The sequence below is a fragment of the Erinaceus europaeus genome, chromosome 7 (genome assembly GCF_950295315.1).
Source record: "Erinaceus europaeus chromosome 7, mEriEur2.1, whole genome shotgun sequence".
NCBI classification, from domain to species: Eukaryota; Metazoa; Chordata; class Mammalia; order Eulipotyphla; family Erinaceidae; genus Erinaceus; species Erinaceus europaeus.
The window spans coordinates 95657920-95677521 of record NC_080168.1 but is presented as its reverse complement, the minus strand read 5'-3'; the positions used below and the strand labels follow the sequence as shown (position 1 = coordinate 95677521).

The 19602-nt window shown below is 37.9% G+C and overlaps 1 protein-coding gene across 2 annotated transcripts in view; it reads left to right on the top strand.

The window, feature by feature from the left end:
• Positions 1 to 10318, top strand: part of RAP1B (RAP1B, member of RAS oncogene family) — a 42543-nt gene extending 32225 nt beyond the window's left edge. The window contains exons 3-8 of one of the 2 annotated variants that reach the window (XM_060194960.1): positions 637 to 705; positions 909 to 965; positions 1580 to 1720; positions 4556 to 4699; positions 5332 to 5448; positions 9934 to 10318. In XM_060194960.1, coding sequence (XP_060050943.1) covers positions 637 to 705; positions 909 to 965; positions 1580 to 1720; positions 4556 to 4699; positions 5332 to 5418 — 498 coding nt within the window. In that variant the 3' untranslated portion in view covers positions 5419 to 5448; positions 9934 to 10318. Of the gene's footprint in view, positions 1 to 636; positions 706 to 908; positions 966 to 1579; positions 1721 to 4555; positions 4700 to 5331; positions 5449 to 8125 lie in introns of both variants that reach the window. The other variant, XM_016190539.2, reaches the window with a different exon arrangement.
• The last annotated feature ends 9284 nt before the right edge of the window (positions 10319 to 19602 follow it).

Genomic DNA, 19602 nt, shown 5'->3' with positions numbered 1-19602 from the left:
AGCATGCCATTTTCTAATTCAAACTTAAGACCTTCAGACTGAAACTGGAGACTTTTGTTGTCATCACTGGGGCATTATCACTCCAGGTCAGCTTTTTCAAACAGGAAGAGGACAAGAGGTTGTACAGTACCAGGGCTCCTACTGGTGCTTCCACACACCCATTGATCTGCCAGAGACTTGGAGCTGGGTTGTGCTTTACAAAACAGGAACCTTCCTCAGTGAGCTGCCGCACAAAAATATCTCTTGTCATTCAAAAATATTTGAATATAATCTCTAAATTTAGAATTAGGGTAGCAGTGATTATTAATTGAGAAGAAAGACTGAGATAGAGGTCCAGGAGGTGGCACAGTAGATAAAGCATCGGACTCTCAAGCATGAGGTCCTGAGTTCAATGCCCGGCAGCACATATACCAGAGTTATGTCTGGTTCTCTCTCTCTCCTCCTATGTTTCTCATTAATAAATAAATAAAATCTTTAAAAAAGAAAAAAGACTTAAGATAATTTTCTCATTAAGTTCATACATTTAAATATATTGTTTTTTATCAGTAACATAAATATCTATGTAAAATAGTTTAAGCTGTACAGATTTAGTTACTCTTGTATATAAGTATATAATGACATGTTAATTTTTTTCAGACTGTACAATTTGTCCAAGGGATTTTTGTTGAAAAATATGATCCTACGATAGAAGATTCTTATAGAAAGGTATGTGTGTTGCTTAACATAATAGTTGGGAGGGGCAGTCCAAGAGCTTTTATTATCTCACTGTGCACTTTCATTAAAGTATTGGTTCCAGTATCTTGTGAAATTGTTATAATCTGTTTCTCTGATTTAAATATATTAGATTTTATTTCTGTCAAGGTATTCATGTATACATAAAAATGAATCTACCATAATTTCTCCCCTAGCAAGTTGAAGTAGATGCACAACAGTGTATGCTTGAAATCTTGGATACTGCAGGAACGGTATGTAAAATGAAGTGTACCCAAATACACACACACTCACACTCACTTCTCATGGTATTGACCTTGGTTGTTTTGTTTTGTTTTGTTTTGTTTTGTTTTGTTTTGTTTTTCAAAAAGTATTTACAGACCAGTTAGATTTGGGGGTATCTGAAGAAAAGATGTATTCTCACTAAAGGGTACTTACTCAATTAGTGTTTAACTACTAGTATTTAACTATTTGATGATGTGCCATGAACTGTGTTCACCCCCAAAAATAGTCAGCCTTATTGATGAGAAAAAAATAATGAGACGGTGGCAAGATGGGGGGGAGTCCAGTTTGAGTTCCCTTCATATTATGGTATGTTAAAGGCCACTTTTAAATTACTTGGTGATGCGATGTTTCTGTGTCACCTGAGTGTATATATTGCATATAAACCTGTATTACTGCATTTTTAAATGAAAATACAGTTCTTAAAATACTAATTTTTTAAATAGTATCTTGTCAGAGAACTATAGTTTTAAGAAGTGTTACATAATTCTACTGTAGTCTTCATTGAGCTCTAGTTATATACAGATTGTGAAAATTATTAAATTATAAAACAACTATTTTTAATGGTCCTTTCTTTCTGTTATAGGAACAATTTACAGCAATGAGAGATTTGTACATGAAAAATGGACAAGGCTTTGCATTAGTTTATTCCATCACAGCACAGTCCACGTTTAATGATTTGCAAGACCTGCGAGAACAAATTCTTCGAGTTAAAGATACTGATGATGTGAGCTGGCTTCCTAACACATAAACACATTTTCTTTCAAACCTGCATTGTAGGTCTGGAGAGACAACATGATAGTTATGGAAAAAAAAAATTTTCATGGCTAAGGCATCAAAGGTCCCAGATTCTATCCTCAGTGCTGCCATAAGTTTGGGGTGGGGGGGCTTCAGAATCTCTCCTTGAAAGGTAAAACTATGTTTCTAATACTCATGAGTATTTTTTTTTTAAGACAGAATGTCTTTGCTCTTTTTTTTTTTTTTTTTTACTGAACCACATAAAATGGAAATGGGGAGAAACCCTTAGCACTAGCAGTGTTAATTATCTACATTATTTTTCCATGTATATAATGTTGGAAAAATCAGTGTGTTAACCTTGTAAAGTACAATCAAAGACTTCTGCTCAGCCAGTCCCAAATTCTGTCAATTCCTCAGGATTAGTGTTTCCTAAGGTCACTTTATCCAGTAGCAAAGATTAGAGTTCTTTACCAAAGTAGAATACTTAAAAATACATTATCATCACAGACATATTTTCAGTTCAGAAGGTAAATACCTTCTATTTATTTCATAAGAAATAGAATACAACAGAACCTAGTCCACATTTTTGTTTCATCTGAAAAACATATTCCTAACCCATATCACCTTGTCTATGAAAATAGTCTGCATTCTTCAGTTTATTAGACTATGCCATGAGACTTTTAAAATAACGAAAACCTAACACTAACATTTTTTGGAAGCAAGAAAAGCACCAATGCGGGCCCTGGTGGTGGTGCACCTGGTTGAGCGCACATATTACAATGCACGAGGACCCAGGTTCGAGCCTCCAGCCCCCACCTTCGGGAGGAAAGCTTTGTGAGTGGTGAAGCAGGGCTGCAGGTGTCTCTCTGTCTCTCTCCCTATCACCCCTTTTCTTCTCAATTTCTAGCTGTCCAAATAAATAAACAAAGGTAATTTTTAAAAAAAAAGAAAGAAAACCACCAATGTTTTTTTTTTACATACACTACAGTTGTGTTTTTCATTGGGTGATCCACAAACTACCTACAATGGAATTCATTAAGATACTTGTTAAAGTCTTTCAACTCCAGACCAGTGAATTAGAAGGGACATAGAGCAGTCACACTCACATGTATTTTCAAGTATGTAACTTTGAAGGGCCCTGCATGACAGTTGATAAGTTTCTTTTCTGCTGTTTCTGGAAGCTACTGTAGGAATATTCTATCAGTTGCTTTAAGTAGGTATTTTTTAACATGATATACCTCTTGCTAAACAAATGATATTTTTGGGCAGGAGAAGATAGCATAGTGGTTATGCAAAAAGACTTTCATGCCTGAGCTCTGCCTTCTCTCCTCTCTCTCTCTCTCTCACTCTCTCTCTCTCTTCCTCCATCTCTCCCTCTCTCCCTCTCACTCCCTCTTCCCTTCTCCCCCTCTCCCTCTCCATCTCTCTCCTTTCACTGAAAAAAAATAAAATACTTTTTTAAAAATAACATTGTTGGGAGTTGGGCAGTAGCACAGCAGGTTAAGCACAGGTGGCACTAAGCACAAGGACCAGTGTAAGGATCCCTGTTCAAGCCCCTGGCTCCCCACCTGCAGGGAGTCACTTCACAGGCGGTGAAGCAGGTCTGCAGGTGTCTATCTTTCTCTCCCCCTCTCTGTCTTCCCCTCCTCTCTCCATTTCTCTCTGTCCTATCCAACAACGACATCAACAACAACAATAATAACTACAACAATAAAAACAAGGGCAACAAAAGGGAAAATAAATTTTTTTAAATAATAATAATGTTCTTGATTTTATAGTTTGATTTTTTTTTTTCAAAAACACTTCAGAAAGCTTAAATAGAGATCTGTTTAGATCTCTCTAAATAATGATTAGGAATGCTATAGAATTCCTGGTAATAATCACTACATTAATAGTGATAGATTTTATTATGTTAAGGACTTAATGCTTATAAATAAAATATTTTCCCTAAATTATCCTTCATAAATTAATATCCAAGTGCATGGTTAATAAGCTGTTTAAATTTTTTGTAAGATAATTAGATTTTCTCACTTTCATATAGACTATATGAGAAAGTGAACATTTTACCTTGAAGGGCCAACAAAATGGTTTAGTGTGAAGAGCGCCGGACTAGCATGCCAGACCCCAGGTTCATTTCCCAGTACTGCCGTATACTAGAGCTGAATGGTATTCTGGCCTCTCTTTCATGGAAAACTATATTTAAAATATTTTTAATTCTGTTTTAGGTGCTTTCCAAATTTCATGTGTTAAGAATTGAAAGTGATAAATACAATTCAGAAAACTTGGGCTTGGTTCCCCTCTTTTTCATTGTGGAGCCAGGACCACCATCTTGTTCATTTTCTCTGTTCCTGGCCATTTTTTCATTCAGACAGAGAAAGAGAGAACACAGTGCCAGAGCTTCCTGTAGTGATTTAGTCTCTCCCATGTGGTGTCGGTTCAGATCTGGCCATATGTATAGCCAGGCACATGCCCTACCCAGTGAGCTGCCTATCCAGCCCAGTGGTCAAATGTTTTTCTTGTTACTGTTAATTATGAGTCTGTTATGATTTATTTATAGAGTGAGAAAGAACCAGAATGTTACTCTTGCACATGCGATGTCAGGGATCAAATTTGGGGCCTCATACTTAGAGGTCTTGTACTCTTGTGCTGCCCTACCCTCTGGACTGCTAACATTTTGTTTGTTTCTGTTGTGGGGGGTGGGGTTATTCTGTGTTTTTGGTTTAAAAAAATCACATAAAAATTCCTCTGTAGTAAATAGTAAGTTTGCATAAATACAGCATATTTGTTTGCTTTTTTACTCACACCCTCACAAATGTATTTCTAGGTTCCAATGATTCTGGTTGGTAATAAGTGTGACTTGGAAGATGAAAGAGTTGTAGGAAAAGAACAGGGTCAAAATCTAGCAAGACAGTGGAACAACTGTGCATTCTTAGAATCTTCTGCAAAATCAAAAATAAATGTTAATGAGGTATGTTCACCATATACTTTAATTTGGAATTCAATTTTATAATGTGTATTAACCATAAGCTAATGTGTACTCAGGATACTTTGTTGATCTTGTAGACAAAAAAAAAAAAATTATGATAACCAACTACTATTCTAGCTTCCATATAAAATGCTGATAGAATGATATTTGCCATGAAAAGTGAAGACTGGACAGAAAATGATAGATTTATTAGCCTTTTGGGGTATGAAGTGTATCATGTAAAAGATAGAGGCTAATTCAGAAAAGCATGCAGGGTTCTTACCTCAAAGGGGCTTAAAGTTATGCTATAAAGCAAAGACACATAGATTTGAAGAAGGATAAAGAAATAGTTTCTTTGGATGATGGTAAATGTTTAAGTGAACCAGGATAAAGATCTGCAGCTCGTTTAGTCAGTACTTAAAGAGAAAAAATTTAGCCCTCCCTAAAAATAAACAGAAAAGAAGTTAGCAGTTATAAAAGCACCTGGTTTTACTCTTGTGCCTTTACTGAATAGATTACTTGCTATTTGGTGTTCAATTATATCCATGGAAATTGGCTTTTTTTTAATTTGATTATGTTTGTTTGTTGGGGTTTTTTTCTCCTGTACCTTAAAATGTTTCCAATTACGCTTTCAGATCTTCTATGACCTAGTGCGGCAAATTAATAGAAAAACTCCAGTGCCTGGAAAGGCACGCAAAAAGTCTTCATGTCAGCTGCTTTAATATACTGAATGCATTGTAGCTCTGAGCCAGGTATGTTAATCTAGCTTTTCCTTTACTTTTTTTTTTTTGTCTGTGTTTTAACCTTTATTGAAGACATGATCAAGAAAATGTAGAATTTTTTTCATTGCTCTAAAAAATGGTTAAACTCTGGGGTGACAGTGATTGATGATGACAGTACAATAATAAAGCCTTCTTTTCATTTATTTTTTTACTAGTGATTTAATGGTGACTTACACTTTTTTCCTTTTCTTTTTTTAAGTCTTCTGTGAGAAAGAGAGGGAGCTGTATCACTCTGGCAATATGTAACACGCAGCATTAAACTCAGAGCCTCATGCTTGAGTGTCTGGTGTTTTTACCCATAGTGCTACCTCCTACGCCTCCCTACTTCTCTCTCTGCCTAAATATAATTGAGCTCTAGTGGAAGAGTTAGACAGTTGCAAACTATGATATGTGCCAAACATTTACAAATACTAATAGATAAGTATGTACTAATTGAACATTAACAACAGCCCTACGGAACAGAGCTGTGACTATTCCATATTATAGGTGAAAGAACTGAGACAAGAAAGGATTGGTGCTTGTTTAAGTGCTACTAGTAAATACCAGAGCCAGTGTGTTATTTTTGGGTACTACTGAGTATATCCTATTTCTGGGGAAACAAACACCCCAGATATGAAATCTGGATTCAGGAAGACTGTAGAATAAGAGACAGTTAAGCTGAGATGTGATGGGTAAGTAGAAGTTATATTGAAGATGAAGAGATACCAGGCAGAGAGAACTGCTGGTACAACCAGAGATAAGATAGCAAACAAAAACTAAGCACACATTGGTTTTATGTCTTGTTGTTTTTTCCTTTAACCCTGTTAATTGAATTAATGTTTAAATTAATTCCTGGCACCTGGTAAGCCCCAAACTATTAACTGCTGCTCTTTGCCAATGGCAGTAGTTTCCTGCTCAGTTATCATTAAACCATTATTTTACTCTATTATATTTGGGAATCTTTCAATGTCTGTGGCTCTGCTTACTCTAAGTTAAGTGACCTTATATCACCTTTGCACTCTCTGTATCTAGCTTGAATTGTTTTTGTTGTTGTTGTTTATTTGTTTGTTTTTTAGCTTGAGTTTTTTTTAATCCCTGCTCTCCATTTAAAACTTTCTTTCTACAAATCATATTCTGTCATTTTTTATGTGCTTTCATTCCTGACCATATGCCCATTCTTAGCACCCCTGTACCTGAACTCACATTTCCAGTGTACTGTTCTTTCCAGTTTACTACCCTCAGTTGTCTAGGGTTTAGAGCAAACATGTTAATAGTGCACAGGGACCCCGGTTCAGGCCCCCAGTCCCCACCTGCAGGGGGAAAGCTTTGCGAGTGGTGAAGCAGGGCTGCAGGGGTCTTTCCGTCTCTCTCCCTCTCTGTCTCCCCCTTCCCTCTCGATTTCTGGCTGTCTCTATCCATGAGTAAAATAAGATAATTTTTTTTAATAGAAAACAATTGTAACAATAAGGCTCAGTGGATAAAGTGTGGGGTAACCTGAGTTCAGCCCCTGGTATTGTATGTGCCAGAGTAATGCTATTACTCTTTTGAAGAAAAGAACCTCATTCAGATTCTACTTGGGGACTTAAAATTTAAATGCATTCGTGGATTATTTTAATTTATCTAAAAGAATTATTTTAGCAGTCACATTTATACTAATAGTATTTCTGAAGGAGTCTGATTTCCCCAAGGGTGTGTGTGTGGGGGGGGGGGTATTTTTCACCTGGGTATAGAAACAGAAAATCATTCAAAATAAATATTGGTCTGTTGGAAAAGTCGTGATGTATTTCTCTATACTTCTCTATGAATAAATGCATCATGACTTCCCAACACCCCTTATTTCACACAACAGGTCCTGATTTTTAAGTTTAATTATATATGATTTTAATATGATATCAACTTTTTCTGGTATCCATCTTAAGTCTCATAAAATCTGTTTAAACATGAAATTAGGCAGTGTGTGACTCTCAACTGTAAGGAGCTATTATAAAATAAATTATATTTTGAAGAAAGGTCTTAATTTCTAAAGCATGGAACTCTTGTTTTTCGCACATGCACATTCTACACTTATGGTGTAGTTCTAGAATGGTGAACATTCTGCAGGGTCATCCGTTTTGTTACTCATGCTGTCTCTTAATCTTAATAGAGCTGATTTGACCTAAATTTTAATGTGCTTTTTGTTTGACTTTTAATCTCCGGAAGATAACACACAGTAGATTACACTGAGGTATTTTCCCTTTTTATATTTAAAACTGGCTTTATGAAGATCAGAATAGGTTATGTTATTACACAGATATGAAAATGTCTACCCATGTTTTGTCTTGCTATGGATTGTGGTACAGTCTCATTAATGTAATTAAAAGGGCAAGAGCTGTGCCTGGGAGATAGCATAATGGTTATGCAAACGACTTCCATGTCTGAGGCTCCTAGGTCTCTGGTTCAATCCTCAGCACCACCATAAGCCACAGCTGTGTAGTACTCTTGTCTTTCTTTCTCTCTGAATCTCTCCATCTCTCCCTTGTTAAAATAATAAGATTTTTTTTTAAAGGACCATGAGCCTATAGTAGTTTGATTTCTAACACTTTGGCTTTAACTTGTTTGTTCCTTTGAATCTTCAATGTGCTATACTCAACCTATGCTTTAGTTAAATTTAATTTTTTCCTTGTAACAGGTCTGAAGAACTGTTGCCCAATTCAACAGTGCCAGCATTCCAACTTTGTTAAACCTATCAACATCTTAAATGGACTTTCCTGTGGTGGTACCCTTTAAGAGGCGGATGAAAGCTACTACATCAGTTTGCACATTCTAATCACTTTCCAGTATCACAAGAGAGATTTTTACTTATATAATAGTTGTAGAGTATGCAACTGGTAAAACCAGAGGCTACAACCCAGTATTACTGCTAAGAGACATTTTTCATCCACCAATGTTGTACGTGTATGAAAATGGTGTACTGTATACTTTAACATGCCCATACTTTGTATTGGAGAGTACAATAATGTAAATCCTAAAAGCACCACTATTTTAGCATAATAAAAGAAAGTCCAAAGAGCTCCTATATAGACTACTCCAGATAACTTCGCTTCTTTGATACCTGTAGCTTATTGTAATTTTTTTTAAAAGAAATTCAAGGTCATTATCATTGTATTGTACAAATAAGCGCTTTGATTAACACGGCTATATAGGGGTTTTTTTGTTGTTGTTATTATTATTTTTCTTTTAAATCTTAAAAATCCTGTGGAGACAGTGATCTTGTCTTTAAAATATGATAGTCCTTTCAGTATAATGTCTTAGATTAAAGACATTGCCTTTAATATCTGTTGGGAAGGAAATGTCCAGACTTTTCAAATCTTTTATTATATGTTTCCTTTTTTGTTTACATAGGGAACAATGTTTATAGTTGTGTGTACAGTGGGGGTCTACAACAAGAAGTGTATATTTTCAAACAATTTTTTAATGATTTAACAGTTTTTGTAAATCATTTTCAGGCTTCTGCAGCTGTAGATTCTCACTGTGAATCCCTTGCTTGCTCATGCATAAGTGTATTTGCAATACCAAATATACAGGTTTAGTATTTTTGCCTGTTAGTGATTGTTTCACATGTGTAACGTTTTGGTTGAGATGTTAAATGGTGGACGAGTACTGTGGATGTGAATGTGGGAAGTAATTTTAATCATGTGTAATTGATTACAAGGCCTAAGTTGCAGTGACTATTGCTGTTTTATTTAACAATGCCTTGTTGCTTTGTATGCATTAATGTTTGGGTGTAAAGATTGTGTGTCTATTCAACAGGGAGCCACAGTATTTAAATTGACCAACCTAATGTTACAACTACTTTGAGGTGGCCAAATGTAAACTAAAAGCCTTAATTAAAGTGGTGCAATTTTGTATGACTTAGCATCAGTAGTTCAATAAATTTGGATTGCCATGCAAGGGCTTGCATTATAATTACTTGCCACTTGAATGTGTTTTGTGTAATGTTTAACTGTGCTAGTGAATAAATATGGGCTTAAATTCTTTTTAAATGTAATAGGTGCATTTTACACAGTGTGATTTTATAATTTTAGATTTAGGGGAATCAGATTCATAAATTACAGGAATGATGAGTGAAAAATACCAGTTTTTACTACTAATATTATTTGAATATTTATATAAACACCTTTAGAGTTTTTCCTTGGGAAAGAATTTTGTAAATCAAGCAATATTACTTATATTCTGGGTAATAAATATCCAGTAGCTCTTTGAGGTGATGGAGGAAGAACTGAGAATACTTTGCCAGATATTTTACTTATAGATTTTTTTTCTTAAGCATAGGATAAAGCTACTTTATAAAAAAATCTTTGACTCAAGTGGACTCAAGTACTACTTTGTTTTCTAGATACTAGATCTGTCTTTGTCTTATGTGCTATGATTCTGTTCTTTTTTTGAAATTTATAAACAAATCTTTACTCAAACTTGCTCTTTTTTTTTTTTTACCAGCCATTGGAGCATATCTGCAACTAATGAGTGATACCATCTAACATAGAGGTGTAGACCATCCCCCTAAATACATGCTATTTGAATGGGCTTTCCTTTTAAGAAGCCTTACTCCATACAAACTTAACTCACACTTTCCTGTGCTTAAGGATTTCGTGTATCTCAAGAAAAGTGTTCTCTTTGAAGCCGCCTCACATAACTGAGACTTATTTTTGGCAGAACTGGTGTTATTTATAGTCTCTGGAAGGAAATCACCCCTACCCCAAAATGGGATTGTGAAACTGCTAAAATTATTTCAACTCACTATGTCCTGTTTCATCTATATGACCCTTTTTAATGGCACCACCATTAATTGATTTACCTTTAAATAAAAATTTGTTGCCTACCAGCTATGTACCAGATCATTCTAAACTCTTAAGAACAAATATTAATTCAAAAGATACTCATGTCAAGCATTGTTCTAAGTCTGAGGATATAGCAGCAGCTAAGATTAACTTAGGACTCACTTCAGTTAGAATTTATGCTCTAAGGTTTCTTAACCTCAACACTATTGATATTTCATGTTGGGTGGGGAGGCTGCCACCACTCAGGCTCAGTGCCTACGGGACTCCCGTAGCCTCTTTTTAAATTTTTTTTTTTTTTCTCTAGATATTGAGAGATAGGGAGAAGGAAAGAGAGAAGGAAAGAAACTAGCATTGCTTCACTACTCCTCAAACTTCTCACTGCAGACCAGGGGTTTGAACCTGGGTCCTCCCACACAGTCATGAGCACTCTACTGGATGAGCCACCTGCTAGCCCCAATTGCATTATCTTTTAACAGCACCCCTGGTCTCTTGCCTACTAAATGTCAATAATTCTACCCACAACCCCAAGTTGTGACAACTAGAATTACCTCCATACGGAGCCAGATAACCTCCAGTTAGAGCATGGAGAGAGAAAAGGATGTTGAAGAAGAAAATAACCACAGGTGAGAACTACTAGAACACACTAACTATGGGTGTGCAATAAGGATACAAAATGGAAAGTTCACTGTAGTGAATAAGAATGTGGACTCTGGATTGGGGAAGATAGTGTGATGGTTATATAAAGAAACTGTCAGGTCTAATGCTCAAAAGTCCCAGGTTCAGTTCCCCACACCATCAAAGTCTCAGGTGCTCTGGAGAAAAAAAGGAGGTAGGTTCTGACACCAAATTTCCTAGGTTTCTAATCCTATCTCTACCATTTTCTAGTATGTGAGCCTTGTTAGATGTCGGGGTTTCCCTGTCATAAGTTGGAACTGATAGTAGATTACTTCATAGGTGGTATAGAGAATGAAGTAAATGTAAGTCAGAAAAATCATGAGTTCTTTTTCATGTGCCTAAGGATGGAGAAACTTAAATTCTAGGTGAAAATCAGTAGTATTATTGCACTTGGTTTTTCTAAAAATTGTAAAAATATGTTTTGACTTTTCATATTTAAGTTTGATTTACTTACTTACTAGCTTGAAAGAGAGTCAGAGCATCACTATGGCACAAGATCAAATCCAGAACCTCATGTTGTGAATGCAGTGCTTTGACCACTATGCCACCAACAGGCCCTTTTTTTCTTGACATTTCTGTTTAATGAGAGAATTGGCATAAAGAGAATCTAGTACTGAATCCAGGACCCTACAAATGAAAGTCCTTTGCTCAAACACTGAACCACGCTGCCCCTACTACAGGGTAGAAAGTTCTGAAACTTCCACTTAAATGAAATTAAGTTTGCTTTTTTGTTTGTTTATTTTTCACAGCCAGAGTCTCACACATTACACATCAGTTTATGTCTTTGAAAAGTAGAAATTACATTGCATAGCCAAAAAAAGTTACCTGTAAAGACACCCTACTGAAAGAGAGATCTTTCCATGCCATATACTGGGTAAAGGACAAATTACCAAAATATATAACAAACTCACGTGACTTAGCAGCAACAATAAAAATAACAAATCACCCCACTAATGAGAACATTGATAGAATTTTTATTAAAGATATCCAGATGATGGTCAACAGACAAAAAATACTCAAAAGTCATTATCAGAGAATGCAAATAAACATGAAATACCACTTTACAGCTGTGAGAATACACATATTAGGAAGACAGGAACAAGTCCGGGTGAGGATGTGGGGAGAGGAACACTTTTACACTGTTGGTGGGGTTGTAGATGGGTTCAACCCCTTTGGGAAACAGTTTGCAGCCTCCTCAGAATACTAGAAATGGATTTACCCTATGATCTGGCAAGTCTCCTAGGGATCTATACAAAGAAAGCAAAAACATCTATCTGAAGAGATCTATGTACACATGTTCACAGCAGCACAGTTTATAATAGCCCAGATCTGGAAGCAACCCAAATGACAGATGAATAGTTAAGGAAGTTGTGGTATATATACACAAAACAATATACTGCTACTTGGCTGTTTAAAAAATGACATTCTCTTTCTCCATACTTTGGATGGAACTTGAAGGAACCATGAAGGAGGACTGAAACCAGATGATTTCACTTAATAGGTGAAAACAAGGCAAGAAAAGGGAAACAGGCGGGCGGTAGCGCAGTGGGTTAAGTGCACATGGCACAAAACACAAGGACCGGCATAAGGATCCTGGTTGGAGCCCTCGGCTCCCCACCTGCAGGAGAGTCGCTTCACAAGCAAACACAAACCCCTCCTCTCTTCATTTTTCTCTGTCCTATCCAACAACAAGAGTAATAACAATGATAAACAACAAGGACAACAAAATGGGAAAAGGGTGGCCTCCAGGAGCAATGATTCGTACGGAGCACCAGCAATAAACCTGGAGGCAAAAAAAAGAAAAGGGATGGTGAAGCTGGAACTGGGAGTGTATGAAAACAATGCAAAAGATTCTGGACTAAGGGCAGATGGGTGTAGAAGGTGTGGGTATCCAGTGCACAATGGTGGGGAAGAGAAACTTGGATCTATGGTGGGAATGGTGTGTGGACACCCATCAGAATTTTTTTTTTAATTTTTAAACTACATGTCAACTGACCTGTAAACTTAATTTCCCCTAGTAAAATGGTAAAAATAATAATTTCTACATTTGTTTCCAAAATGCTGTTTTTAAAAAATATGTCATTTATTTTTGCTTCTTTAAAAACTTGTTGGGTCTGGGCAGTAGCACAGCGGGCTAAACACGTGGTACGAAGCACAAGGACCAGCGCAAGGATCCCATTTCAAGCCTCCAGTTCCCCACCTGTAGGCAGGTCGCTTCACAAACGATGAAGCAGGTCTGCAGGTGTCTTTCTCTCCCCCTCTGTCTTCCCTCTCGTGATTTCTCTCTGACCTATCCAGCAACAACGACAGCAGAGATAATAACAATAACAAGGGCAAAAAAAAAAAAAAATGGGGAAAATGGCTTCCAGGAGCTGTGGATTTGTAGTTTGGGCACTGAGCCCCATTGAGGTTAAAAAAAAAAAAAAAAAAACTTGTTAGTGACTGATACACATTACGAACCTTAAGAACCAAGTACTTTAAGGGGATGGGCAGTGGCACACCCAGTACAGTGCACACATTACCATTTTCAAAGACAGGTTCAAGTCCCTGGTTTTCACCTGCAGGAAGGAAACTTCATGAGTGTTAAAGTAAAACGGTGCTGCAAGTGTCTATTTCTTCCCTCTCAATTTCTCTATCAGTAGTAAAAGGGCCGCCAAGAGCAATGAATTCATCCTGCAGGCACCAAGCCCTAGTGAATAACTAGTGGCAATTTTAAGCATTTATTTTTAAAAAAGGGATTAAATACTTAATCCAGAATTGGGCTTATCTACCTGATTTTTGTAAGAATCAGCATATATATTCAGTATCCTGTTCCTTGCAGGATTCATGATGCTAGGGATACAAAGGAATGTTTGATCCACATGGAACTTCTTTTTTTTTTAATATTTATTTTATTTATTTATTCCATTTTGTTGCCCTTGTTGTTTTATTGTTGTAGTTATTATTGTTGTTGTCATTGTTGGATAGGACAGAGAGAAATGGAGAGAGGAGGGGAAGACAGAGAGGAGGAGAGAAAGACACCTGCAGACCTGCTTCACCGCCTGTGAAGCGACTCCCCTGCAGGTGGGGAGCCGGGGTTCGAACCGGGATCCTTATGCCGGTCCTTGTGCTTTGCGCCACCTGCGCTTAACCCGCTGCGCTACAGCCCGACTTCCCACATGGAACTTCTATGCTGTTAAAAGGAAAATGACAAGAGGCCAGGCGATGGTGCACCTGGTTAAGCGCACAACATTATAGTGCTCAAGGACGCAGGTTCAAGCCCCTGTCCCCACCTGTAGGAGTAAACTGCACAAGTGGTGAAGCAGTGCTTCAGGTGTCTCTGTCTCTATCTCCCCCTCCCTTCAACATCTATCAAATAATTAAATAAGGGAAATAGCGGCAAAACTGTTGGCAACAATCTGTTAAAACTTTCTCAGAACTCTCCATTTGGAGCAATTCAGTGATCTCTGAAAAGCATGTTTTGTTTTGGTTTTTTGTTTTGTTTCTTATTTGTTTGTTTTTATTTCCTTTTACATAAAGACAGGAGAGGGCCAGGCGGTTGGCACACTGGGTTAATTTCACATAGTAAGACAGGCAAGAATCTTGGTTCCAGCCCGTGGCTCCCCACCTGCAAGGGAGTCACCTTACAAGCAGTTAAGCAGATCTGCAGGTGTCTCTCTCTATTCCTCTCCGTCTCCCTCTACCCTCTCAATTTCTCTCTGTCCTATCCAATAAAAAGGAAAAAAATGCCCAGGAGCAGTGGGTTTGTAGTGCCAGCACTGAGCCCCAGCAATAACCCTGGAGGTAAATAAATAAATTAATTAATTAAATAAATTGGAAGACACCATAGCACTGAAGCTTCCTTCAGTGTGGTGGGGACAAGCTATCTAAGTAAGCTGTTTTGCCAACCCTGATCTTTTAAATGTATAAAGATATTATAGTCATTAATTTCTCTCATGGTCCATCTGAAAAGTTATGGAGAGCATTACTGTTCTGTTTTATTAGGAACTTATCTAACCTAATTTTTCTTAGAACAAGGTGATGAGGGCAGCAGTAGATAGCGTAATGGTTATGCAAAGAGACTCTCATGCCTGAGACTGTAAAGACCCAGGTTCAATCCCTGCACTACCATAAACCAGAGATGAGCAGTGCTCTGGTATAAATAAATAAATAAAATAAGATGGAGTGATGAAATCATTATCCAAATTCATCATGGTGAGTCAAAATGCAAATGTCTTTCTCTTCTCTCTTTCCCCCTACTCTTTCTCCTCCTCCTTTCATTGCTAGGGGTTCACCAGTCTGAGCCAGATAGACATAACACAGCACTGAACTTCCCCCATTGCCATAGTATGCCCATGTATGTACCCTGGGCTCAATCCTGAGTCATATGCATGGCAAAAACAGGCACCTTCCAAGAGAATTTTTATGTGAATGATATATCTGCATAAGACAAAAGGTTACGGTAGTTTTTTTTAAATCTTTATTTATTGGATAAGGACAGCCAGAAATCAAGAGGGAAGGGGGTGATAGAGAGGGAGAAAGAGAAAACAGAAACGCCTGCAGCCCTGCTTCACCACTCACAGAGCTTTCCCCCTGAAGGTGGGCACCAGGGCTTGAAAACCTGCATCCTTGCACATTGTAATACATGTGCTCAACCATACAGTAGTTTTAAGTCAAGGCCAAACTCAACACCTCAGTGTTTTTGTTTTCTGTCATTATTACCCATTGAGTTCTCGACCTGTATTGTAGGTAGTGTCTGCTGTAAGCACTAAACTCAGAACAGCAAACACTAATACTGTGAAGCTTTTGTATTTGGGATCAGGAAAAATATGGAAGAGTACATGATAAAATAAGCCCAGTCCCTATTGGCAAGATGCTGATCTCATCAACAGTAACCGATGGCCAGAAAGCATTAAATAAGCAAAAAGTTAATAAATTCTATCTAGTCAGTTTATGCTCCATTATCCATACACCACACGTGACTATTAGCTTCAGTCAGGTCAGTGTTAGATTTCACTGAGCAGCAATCAGGCAGGAGCAAGGAATTAAAGGCATACAGATTGGAAGAGAAGAAGTCAAACTCTCCTTATTTGCAGATGACATGATAGTATACATGGAAAAACCTAAGGAATCCAACAAGAAGCTTTTGGAAATCATCAGGCAATACAGTAAGGTGTCAGGCTATAAAATTAACATTCAAAAGTCAGTGGCATTCCTCTATGCAAACACTAAGTTAGAAGAAATTGAAATCCAGAAATCAGTTCCTTTTTCTATAGCAACAAAAACAATAAAATATCTAGGAGTAAACCTAACCAAAGAAGTGAAAGACTTGTATACTGAAAATTATGAGTCACTACTCAAAGAAATTGAAAAAGACACAAAGAAGTGGAAAGATATTCCATGTTCATGGGTTGGAAGAATTAACATCATCAAAATGAATATACTACCCAGAGCCATCTACAGATTTAACGCTATCCCCATCAAGATCCCAAGCACATTTTTTAGGAGAATAGAAAAAATGCTACAAATGTTTATCTGGAACCAGAAAAGACCTAGAATTGCCAAAACAATCCTGAGAAAAAAGAACAGAACCGGAGGCATCACACTCCCAGATCTCAAACTGTATTATAGGGCCATTGTCATCAAAACTGCTTGGTACTGGAACATGAACAGACACACTGACCAGTGGAATAGAACTGAGAGCCCAGAAATGAGGCCCCACACGTATGGACATCTAATCTTTGACAAAGGGGCCCAGACTATTCAATGGGGAAAGCAGAGTCTCTTCAACAAATGGTGTTGGAAACAATGGGTTGAAACATGCAGAAGAATGAAACTGAATCACTGTATTTCACCAAATACAAAAGTAAATTCTAAGTGGATCAAGGACTTGGATGTTAGACCAGAAACTATCCGATACTTAGAGGAAAATATTGGAAGAACTTTTTTCCGCATAAATTTTAAAGACATTTTCAATGAAACGAATCCAATTACAAGGAAGACTAAGGCAAGTATAAACCTATGGGACTACATCAAATTAAAAAGCTTCTTCACAGCTAAAGAAACCACTACCCAAACCAAGAGACCCCTCACAGAATGGGAGAAGATCTTTACATGCCATACATCAGATAAGAGTTTAATAACCAACATATATAAAGAGCTTACCAGACTCAACAACAAGACAACAAATAACCCCATCCAAAAATGGGGGGAGGACTTGGACAGAATATTCACCACAGAAGAGATCCAAAAGGCTGAGAAACACATGAAAAAATGCTCCAAGTCTCTGATTGTCAGAGAAATGCAAATCAAGACAACAAAGATATCACTTCACTCCTGTGAGAATGTCATACATCAGAAAAGGTAATAGCAGCAAATGCTGGAGAGGGTGTGGGGTCAAAGGAACCCTCCTACACTGCTGGTGGGAATGTCAATGGGTCCAACCTCTGTGGAGAACAGTCTGGAGAACTCTCAGAAGGCTAGAAATGGACCTACCCTATGACCCTGCAATTCCCCTCCTGGGGATATATCCTAAGGAACCCAACACATCCATCCAAAAAGATTTGTGTACACATATGTTCTTGGCAGCACAATTTGTAATAGCCAAAACCTGGAAGCAACCCAGGTGTCCAACAACAGATGAGTGGCTGAGCAAGTTGTGGTATATATACACAATGGAATACTACTCAGCTGTAAAAAATGGTGACTTCACCGTTTTCAGCCAATCTTGGATGGACCTTGAAAAAATCATGTTGAGTGAAATAAGTCAGAAACAGAAGGATGAATATGGGATGATCTCACTCTCAGGCTGAAGTTGAAAAACAAGATTAGAAAAGAAAACACAAGTCGAACCTGAAATGAAATTGGAGTATTACACCAAAGTAAAAGACTCTGGGGTGGGTGGGTGGGGAGAATACAGGTCCATGAAAAATGATGAAATAGTGGGGGTTGTATTGTTAAATGGGAATCTGGGGAATGTATGCATGTACAAACTATTGTATTTACTGTTGAATGTAAAGCATTAATTCCCCAATAAAAAAAAGATACAAAAAAAAGTTCACAGTTGTGCAAGTTAACAGTTGTTTCAATAGTATTTTAATCCCTGATTAATAGTAAAAAAAAAAAAAAAAAAAGATTTCACTGAGCAATTAACCAATGATGGAGAACTACTTGACTGACAAGACGAAGGAAAAGGAAAAAAAAAAAAAAACCTGAGTCTTTCCATACTAGAAATAGAATAGGGGACAGGTGGTAGTGCAGCAGGTTAAACACACATGGCATGAAGCACAAGGACCGGCAAAAAGAACTCGGTTCCAGCCCCCCGCTCCCCACCTGCAGGGGGGTCGCTTCTTTCCCCCTCTCTCTTTCCTAGTCTCTCAATTTCTTTCTGTCCTATCGAACAGCAACAACAGCAATGGCAACAATAACAACAAGGGCAACAAAATGGAAAAAATGGCTACCAGAAGCAGTGGATTCTAGGGCAGGCACCGAGCCCCACTGATAACTCTAGAGGCAGAAAAATAAAAGGAAGACAATCAGGTGGGTGCAGTGTAGTATAAAAGGTACAGTACAGGGAGTAGCGTGGCGGGTTAAGCGCACATGGCACAAAGCGCAAGGGCCGGCATAAGGATCCCAATTCAAGCCCCCGGCTCCCCACCTGCAGGAGGTTACTTCGAAAGCGGTGAAGCAGGTCTGTAGGTGTCTGTCTTTCTCTCCTCCTCTCTGTCTTTCCCTCCTCTCTCCATTTCTCTCTGTCCTGCCCAACAACAGTAACAGCTATGACAATAACAACTACAACAAGCACAACAAGGGCTACAAAATGGGAAAAATAGCCTCCAGAAGCAGTGGATTCCTTTTATAGGCACCAAGCCCCAGCAATAACCCTAGAGGCAAAAAAAAAATGGTACAGTACAGTGTGGATGGGTGCAGGGAGCCACTATTATTTGAACAGTGAGTAATATAATTAAAGCAGCAAAACTGACAGCTATGTGAAAGCTAGCCTGGGGAAAAACAAGGGTAGATCTAGAATTAACCCAGTCAGCTCTGATCTGTAAGCATTGAGTGATAATGTTGAGATGACTATGGTAAGAAGGAGAGCCCCAAAAAAAGTTTTGTTGTTGTTGAGGGGGTTAATACTGTACAGTGCAATCATTGATATATGCATATAATTTCATTATATTATAGGCCCCCAGTGTTTACTTCTTATCCACCCTCCCTCCCCAGAATCCTTTGCTTTGGTGCAATATGTCAATTCAGTTCATGTTGCACCAAAGCAAAAGACTTTAGGAAGGGAGACCATAATTTTTTTTAATATTTATTTATTCCCATTGGTTTTATTATTATTATTATAGCTGTAGTCGTTACTGAATAGGACAGAGAGAAATGGAGAGAGGTGGGGAAGACAGAGACGGAAAGAGAAAGATACCTGCAGGCCTGCTTCACCACCTATGAAGCGACTCCCCTGCAGGCGGGGAGCCTAGGGTTCGGAGCATAATTTTTTTTTTTCCTCCAGGGTTATTGCTGGGCTCGGTGCCTGCACCATGAATCCACCGCTCCTGGAGGCCATTTTATCCCCCTTTTGTTGCCCTTGTTGTTGTAGCCTCGTTATGGTTATTATTATTACCATTGTTAATGTTGTTCGTTGTTGGATAGGGTAGAGAGAAATGGAGAGAGG